This window comes from Eleginops maclovinus, chromosome 6, assembly GCF_036324505.1.
Source record: "Eleginops maclovinus isolate JMC-PN-2008 ecotype Puerto Natales chromosome 6, JC_Emac_rtc_rv5, whole genome shotgun sequence".
Classification (NCBI taxonomy): domain Eukaryota; kingdom Metazoa; phylum Chordata; class Actinopteri; order Perciformes; family Eleginopidae; genus Eleginops; species Eleginops maclovinus.
Genome location: NC_086354.1, coordinates 697,182 through 705,990, shown reverse-complemented (window position 1 = coordinate 705,990; position 8,809 = coordinate 697,182). Strand labels below are relative to the sequence as shown.

General features: G+C 42.1%; 1 protein-coding gene across 1 annotated transcript; it reads left to right on the top strand.

Annotated features, from left to right (window-relative positions):
* Positions 1-3,193: 3,193 nt before the first annotated feature.
* LOC134865638 (zinc finger MYM-type protein 1-like) lies at positions 3,194-6,316 on the top strand. Its single transcript, XM_063885298.1, has 2 exons — positions 3,194-3,851; positions 3,971-6,316. The coding sequence occupies exons 1-2, from the start codon at positions 3,551-3,553 to the stop codon at positions 6,160-6,162; spliced, it is 2,493 nt and encodes an 830-aa protein (XP_063741368.1). The 5' UTR covers positions 3,194-3,550; the 3' UTR covers positions 6,163-6,316.
* Positions 6,317-8,809: the final 2,493 nt, after the last annotated feature.

Below are 8,809 nucleotides of genomic sequence, written 5' to 3'. Positions count from 1 at the left end.
GGGTGAGTGGAACACCAATGAGCACCTTCACATGTATATGAGAATGGCCCTGACACCATTTCAGCCCCGATTTAAAATCCTGGCCGGACAGGCTAGAGCTCAGTCCTCTCACTGAACTAAAGACAGACAGTGAGGGAGTGGAATATAAGAGGGACAGAAAGACAAACCTTAAAACTGATCAATTGTTATGATGTGTTCGGACTGATCCATCCATCCATCCATCTTCTCCCGCTTATCCGTCAGGGTCGCGGAGGTAACAGCTCCAGCAGAGAGCCCCAAACTTCTCTTTCCCTGGCCACATCAGCCAGCTCTGACTGGGGGATTCTTAGACGCTCCGAGGCCAGCGAAGAGATATAATCCCTCCACCTGGTCCTAGGTCTACCCCTTGGTCTTTTCCCAGCTGGACGTGCCTGGAACACCTCCCTAGGGAGGCGCCCAGGTGGCATCCTCACTAGGTGCCCGAACCACCTTCACTGGCTCCTTTCAACACGAAGGAGCAGCGGTTCTACTCCGAGTCCCTCCCGGATGACTGAACTTCTCACCTTATCCCTAAGGGAGATGCCAGCCACCCTGCGGAGAAATCCCATGTTGGCCGCTTGTATCCGCGATCTCGTTCTTTCGGTCATGACCCATCCTTCATGACCATAGGTGAGGGTAGGAACGAAGATGGCCCGGTAGACAGAGAGCTTTGCCTTCTGGCTCAGCTCTCTTTTCGTCACAACGGTGCGGTAAAGCGGACGGATATGTTCTATAATTGGCTGAAACTGTTAAGATGTGAAACGTTAACAAAGAGAAAGGGAAACTCAAGCTGCTGCTGCTGCACTTTATTTAATCTTTCTAAAATTAAGCTCTTTTAAGATGCACACATTTTCAAAAGCTGTTTTATTTATTTTTTCTATTTAATTTTAAATGCAGCCCGAGCTGAACATTAAAAATATCTACAGTATTATACTGTATATCTGTATAGTTCAAGTCACAATAAATGTGGTTGTTTTTGAGTTGTACTTTGTTTGTTTGATGACACAGTCAGTTGTTGATTACATGCAGACGTTGATACAGCTACTTGGTCTCAGCTAATGTATATCACACTCATTCATAACGCCAGTTAGACATTTTGATGTTCTTGAGGAAATGTTCTCTAACTGGAACTCGTTGAATTTTAGTTGAATGGGTTTGAGTTTGGGATATGTGCTAATGTAAAGCACTTTCAGCTGCATCTGCTCTATGAAAAGTGCTAAATAAATAAAGTTTTATGATTATTATTATTTTTATTAATATTATTTGTTATTATGAAAATGTTATAGTATATGCTATATCGTTATACTCAATTCAATTCAAAGGGGTCTTATTGGCATGAAAGTTAAAAGAAACAATGTTGCCAGAGCATCAAATACTAAATAATTTCACAACATTAACATACAAAGAATGACTTAAAGTAGTTATTCAAGTAATAACCAGATTAAATATTTAGCATAGCAACCATTTGGATATCTTTGTAAAGGATAATTTCAAGAGTTTTTATTCAACACAAGTTAACCAAAAATAATTAACAGAGTTTGAGGGGAACACACAGACGTGTGGAATATGCAGAGCCTCAGTCACACACTTTTCTGTCTGTCAATAATATTAATAAAATAATACATATTTTTTATTTAAACTTAACATTATTGCTTTCAACCAACCTTATACAGTTATGTGAAATCTGTTTAAATAAAACATTTCATTAAAGTCAATGTTAAAGTTTTCATTGTAGCAGTTTCACATCCCGGAGGCTTACTGGACTGAAGTTGAATCCCCCCTGGGCTGAAGAGTTAAGGATTTTTGTGTTTGTACTTTGTATTTTCAACAAAATACAAGCGGCAAACTCTCAGACTCATGGCGTGGTAGTTTGTGTAAAGCTAGCAAGCGAGAGAGTCACAGTGAGTATGAAGATTGTCTCCTGCTGCTCAGGGGCGTAACCACCATAGACATTGAGGGGGACACGTCCCCCCCAATGTTGGGAAAGTACCAATCTGTCCCCTCCAATATTTTGTCTAGTATGTGACATAAAAGTCCTCCTTTTTTCCTAGATCAGTCCCTTGCTGTTCCAGATTTACTTTCAATGAGGGAAACACAAGAGAACGAATCAACCAAACAATCAAGGAAAAAAAAAACATTGCTACCCCCTTCCCCCGTTGTGAACTTGGCTTAGCCCAGAATGTCAAGTTGCGGTCGCGGATTCTTAGCTTCGGAGAGCTAGACTTCGGTGACATAATGGATGACGGCCCCCCTCCCAAGAAACGAGACATTCGTTCATTCTTTACAGTCAGGAATGTAAGTGCAGGGTCCCTCTTTAAAAACTAAGCAAAATGGATGAATGAATGGAAACCCTTCATAAAAGCATTAAGGCTTATTCTGCTCTTTAGGCACTAGACAGGTTTTAGCAATGTGGCAGGGCGCATCGTTAGAGCTAGGCTACTGCACAGTTGCAGAGAACTTATAAGAAAACACTGGTTGATTAGCCTACCTTCCAGGATCTTGCCATGGTTCACATTAATACAGCTAGCTAGTAATCCACAACACGATAGCAACCCGAAAACATCAAGTAGCCCAGGACGTTAGTGATTGATTTGATTTGATTTGATACATCTACACCACCAAACTAAATGCAAATTAGAAATATAGCTGTTGCATCTTCATCCAATAAAACATCTTCACTCCATAAGTATCCGTTTGATAACTTATTTACTTGTCAGAATTATCAGCACACACTTTACATTACAACACCGACTGGAACAGTTCCCGATCTCCTGCTACCTAGCTGGGTCTACCTCAATTGTAGCTTAACCTCGACATGCCCACTATGCAGGTCTCAGAGCGCCCTCTAGTGGACAAACAACATAACTAAGTACTGCACCATTAACTTATAAGTCAGTACCATAATGCTCAATACTTAAGATATCGCAATAGCAATGTGTTGCACACTTTAATAAATACTCTCCTCAAACTTGTATGGAGTTTTACAGAGACCTCTTTCTACTACCCGTACAACTACTAGGATATTAATTAAATACTACTGCTACTGCTGCTGCTACTACTACTACTACTACTATTACTACTACTACTAATAATAATAATAATAATAATAATAATAAGAAGAAGAAGAAGAAGAAGAAGAAGAAGAAGAAGAAGAAGAAGAAGAAGAAGAAGAAGAAGAAGAAGAAGAAGAAGAAGACTAAGAATAAGTATATTTCTTTATTCATAAGTTTAAATTCAGTGAATTTTGAGGACCAAACAAAACAGATAATGAATTAAAATACTACTACTGCTACTACTACTACTACTACTAGTAGTAGTAGTACTACAAATAACAACAACTTATTTACATGTATTTCTGTGGAAGAGACAGTAGGCTACTGCTTAAAACACAAATTGGGAATTGTGTGGTGTATCGTCAGATCCTGGAAGAGCATGTGATATTGTGCAACCATGTTTTTGTGTTGAATAAATTATGTCGATGTAATAATTTTGTCCTTTTTGGCAAGCCCTTTTTGCTACAACTTAACTTACCATGCAATTCTACAGTCATACTATCCCTAATCTGTTCGTATGCCATGCATCAACATATTTTTGTAAGCTGACAGACAGCAGAGAGGCTGGAGGAGATGGAGGCGAGGACAGAGGAGGTAGAGGAAAAGAGGCAGGAAGAGATAGAGGAGCAGAGGCTGAGGGAGAGGATGGAGGTGGTAGTGGAGGAGAACCCACAGTTGGAGATAGAGGAGGAGGTGGAGGAAGACAAGCAGAGACAGAGGCTGGAAATTCACAGGCACCTGCAGGGAGAGGACAGACAGGCACCTGCTCAGAAGATACACGTAAGATATTGGAATAAGAACAACAATTTTGTAGAACACATAAATAAATACTAAGGGTAAGCACCCAATAAGCTTAGTTTAGCAGTATAAGTCAACATTTCATATTATATATTTTTCAGGAGAGACAGACCCAGGCAGGGAGAGAAGTGATCAGCATGCAGAGGAGCTTGGTAGCTGCCCACATCAGCCCAACTCTTGTTTTATTCAAACTCAGTCCTTGACCAAAAAGACACTAAAATTTCAGGACAGCTGGTTTAGGAAGCACACGTGGCTTCATTACAGCAAGGCATTGAAGGGGGTGTTGTGTTTTTATTGTGCCAAATATTTTGCAATTCAGAAATCGTCTTTAGCCAGTAAGGCTGATGGGGCATTCATAACAACAGGTTTCAGTAACTGGAAAAAAGCACTTGAGAAGTTCCATCAGCATGAAAACAGCGACTGTCATGCAGCAGCGATGACCACTTATCTGCACAGCAAACAGCCAATCACTACACAACTCTCAACGCAATTACAGAAACAGCAGCATGAGGCTAGGAACAGCCTCTTGAAGATTGTGGGTGGGATTATGTATCTGGCAAGGCAAGGCAATGCTTTCAGGGGGCATGACAGCAAAGAGGGAAACTTGCACCAACTGATGATTTATAAAGCAGAGGATGACGCCGAATTCAACAGCTGGCTCCAGAGAGGCAATAACTTCACCAGCCCAAAAATTCTAAATGAAATCATAAAAATAATCGGCAACAAAATAGTATATGACATCGTTAAGGAGATCCTGTCATTGCCCCTAATCCAGTACTCTCTCATCATTGATGGGACACAGGATGCAGCTGGAGTCGAGCAAGAGTCGTTCTGTCTGCGCTTCATTGACAAAAACTTGCAACCCAGAGAGGAATTTATCGGTCTCTACCAGGTTACATCCACTACTGGAGAGAACATCGCAAGTGCAGCCAAAGATGTCCTGCTTCGCCTGAATCTACCTCTTTCCCAGCTACGAGGTCAAGCATACGATGGGGCGGCCAATATGTCGGGACGAATGCAGGGTGTGCAAGCACATCTGAAGAAGGAGCAACCTCTGGCTGTTTATGTTCACTGTGGGCCACATTGTATCAATGTTATTACCCAAGCTGCCTGTGCATCCTCCACTATCATAAGAGATGCTATTCATTTGGTGCATGAATTGGGCGTGTTGTTCCACCAGTCTATGAAGTTCAGGGCCATCTTTGCAACTATAGCGAAGTCGGATCATACAGCTCCTTACACATCGCTGAAGCCTCTTTGCCCCACCAGGTGGACGGTGCGAACGCCAGCCATTCGCTCTGTTCTCAATCAGTACCACTCCGTGCTTGCTGCAACAGAGGAAATGGCTCAGTCTTCCATGATGGATGTGGCTGCAAAAGCAAGTGGCCTTCATGAGAAGTTTTTGAGGGGCAATACACTTCTTGGCCTTCTTCTTGCAGAAGATGTGATGTCGATGTTGGAGGAGCTGAACATTTCTCTGCAGCAGAGAAGACAGACGACATCAGGGATGCTGGCTACCGTGGAGCATGTGAAGAGAGGGATCCAGGAGAAAAGATCAGAAGGGCATTTTGGCCAGCTGTACATGAGAGCATCTCAGGTTGTAACATCTGTAAGCCTGCAGCCCATCAAAATGCCTCACGTGAGAATGCCCCCAAAACGCTTCACTGGTCCAGCCATGCAGCATCAGCATCATAGGTTTCAAGGTTTCAAGGTTTTATTTGTCATATGCACAGCAGATACAGCGTATATGTTGGCAATGAAAATCTTATGTCCCATGCTCCTCCAACAACTCCACATACATGGTGCAAATATGGCTCAAGACTACTACAGAGTGCAGTACTTTGGCACTTTAGACACTGTCGTTACACAGTGCTCAGAGCGTTTTAGCCAAGAGGGGCTTCAGAGGCTACAGAAGTTAGAAAACATTGTCATAACTGGGAAGATGGATACACTCATCAATGAATACCCAGAGTTGGATGCCATGTCTTTGGACATACAGTTGAAAATGTTCAAGGCCAACTACCCCAGTACAAGTCTCTCAGAGGTAGTGGAGGCCCTCTTGCGACTTGTCATGGTTGTTCCTGCCTCCTCAGCAGAGGCTGAGCGAAGTTTTAGTGCCCTTAGACGCCTGAAGACATGGCTGAGAACATCAATGACGCAAACCCGGCTAAACAATCTTGCCGTTTGCCATGTCCATCAAGACAAATTGGATGCATTGGACAGGAGACAGATCTGTCAAAGATTTGTGGAAATGAATGGGGAACGCCTCCGTACTTTTGGGGCATTTATTTAAGTCTTATTTAGATATATTTCTATGCTCTTTTTGACCTAATTATCAGAATATCACTTATCTTTGTTTAAGAAGCCAATAAGTTAACAATTGCACATTTTGTATTTGTGTTTTGCTACTTGACAGCCTACAATAAAAAACAAGCTTTGAATTGTAACTTGTTAATTGGTCATTATACTGCATTTCTTAAAACTATGTTCTATACAAGCACATCTTTATCAATAGACCTATATGAAAATTGTACAAAATTCACTTTAAATATTTTGGGAAGGGCTCACATTTGGACCAAGGGCTGAAATCTACTGTTCTATACCTATTTCATGGGGTTAGGATTTGTCTTACAGGTCACCCTAAAATGCACTATAATGCAGGAAATGGCATCTAAGAAATCAAAAATCTTCTGGGGGAGGACCCACAGACCCCCCGCAGGAAGGCTTTTCCCAATGCTCATTTGGACCCCCCCAATATCACCTACATGGTTTCGCCCTTGCTGCTGCTGAACAACACATGGAAGTCGTGTTCAAGTCTAAGAGTAGGTTTGTACCAGGAACCAGAAAAGCCGGAGGACAAAGCAATTAAATGTGGTTCTGATGTTAGCTGCAAGGCATCCATTGACTAGACAGATTCAAGTGTTGCTCTCTTTAGCCCCTCCAGAGTGGAGCTGAACATCCAAACTGACAGTGAAAACTGTGTGGAAGCTTTATCGTCTCAAAACATCAGTCTGAAATAAATCCTGACACCAGCTTTGGGGAATAATAAAACAGGCTAGTCATCTGGACTTAATTTCCTTGAGAAGTTTCTATACAACCTTCATTGCCTATAGATGAGAGTAACACACATTCCGGGCGGAATAACTGCCCCGCCAACTTTTTGGGGAAAACATTTGCTTTCATTTGAATGGCGGTCGATACAGATTCTGAAGTTTTTCGGCAATCGCATCTGAAAATTCAGTTAATAAGCTCCATTATGATGGTCAGACAGGCAAACTATTAAAACAAAAATCTATGGAAAACGATGATCTGCGTTGATTTAGTTTAATTTAAATCAATAGGTTTAAATCAATAAATTATGTCCGGTGGGTCTACCGATGGACAATGGCAGGCAGCAGGCTGACACTGAAACTAAGATTTCTGAATTACATCCTTTCTTTTACTCTCATTTTTTCTGGACAGGAAGTACAGAAACCGGAACTGGGTCCTGTTGGCCGCTTGTCACATGGGTTTCTCCGGATTCTTCTATAGGCTGACGTCGTCGGGGGCGGGTCCTCTTATGACGTCACCGTCGCCATCTTATTAGTGATGTCCTGAAGCTCTCACCTACGATATTCTGTTACGCAATCCTTCTGAGGTTTATCAGTTATTAAACACGCAACTGTATCATTGCAGCATCAATGAGTGAGAGGTAGAGGCGGTGTGTTTAGTATGTAACTCCACACGTCCTTTTCCCTCTACTCATATATACAATACAATATTAGCTATGTGCTATCTGAGGCTAAAAACAACATCCAGTAATACTACCGGAATTGGACAAATATGATCCGTCCAGAAACAGTGAATTATCTTTTAATGTTCCGTTTCTATAGAGCTCCTGCAGATGATGTCATATATGCTGGTCACGTGACGAGATACGACAGGGGCAGCCATTTTGGCAGTCATCGCGGCAGTAAATTGACAGGCACTGGCAGACTGTCAAGGATGGTGGATAACTGCTGTGCACCAGGTTGCACAAATAGGCGTGGGAAAAAGAAAGGTGTATCGTATTATCGCATTCCTAAAGACGCGGAGAGGAGGGAGAAGTGGATTGGAGCGATTAAAAGAGCCAGGAGCCTTCAGAAAAAGACTGAAAGATGGGACCCCCCGGCCGTTGGCTTTCGCTTATGCAGTGATCACTTCATATCAGGTGGGTGAAGGAATACAGTACAATGCTACAAAAAGTTTCTGGTCAGTTTAATTAAATTTAATTAGTTTAATTTAAGAAGTAGCACCCAGTTATTATAGCTAACGGACACTGTGATGTCCCTGTCCCCGGATGACACTTCCGTAGCTAGCCAAGCTAATAAACAAACAATGCTAACGTGACACTGCCTATCAAACTGGAATAATTTAATACTTACCCTTGCAGTGATGATGCCGAAGTTTTTGGATGTAAGACTCCACAGTTGAATGTTGTTTACGAAGCCGGACTGACACCATTTGTAAGCCTCCAAGCTTTTGTACGCTCTGAGGGAGTCTCCTGAGTACACTGATGGAAAGCTTACAAGATAGCTGTGGATGTCTGCGTAGCGCAAGTCGGGTACATCGTCTTCAGAGCAGGAGGTTATGCTCTTGAAAAGCACACCGGGTGAATTATATGGGTCGCTTATATTTAATCTCTCTAATTTTGTACTATAAAGCCGAATTTCACTTGAATTAAAATGAGAAGTATACTCGCTCGGTAAGAAAACACTGGCACCGGTGGTCATGTTGACTGCCAAAATGGTGGCTCCCAACCAAAAGTCACGTGACCGCAGGAGCTCTATATATTGATTATTTCTAACAGCACTAATGCAGTATTTTCACCGGAAAGTGGGCGGGGCCTGTCTGACCATCAAAATTGGGCTTCTTGTGGATTAAAAATGGCGCTGCTATCTTGATTTATTTTAATGATATTG

Excerpts from the sequence above, each read along its gene's own strand:
- LOC134865638 (XM_063885298.1), top strand. The coding sequence starts at position 3,551 with ATGCAATTCTACAGTCATACTATCCCTAATCTGTTCGTATGCCATGCA. Across the intron at positions 3,852-3,970 it reads CACCTGCTCAGAAGATACAC|GAGAGACAGACCCAGGCAGG; the intron begins GTAAGATATTGG and ends TATATTTTTCAG.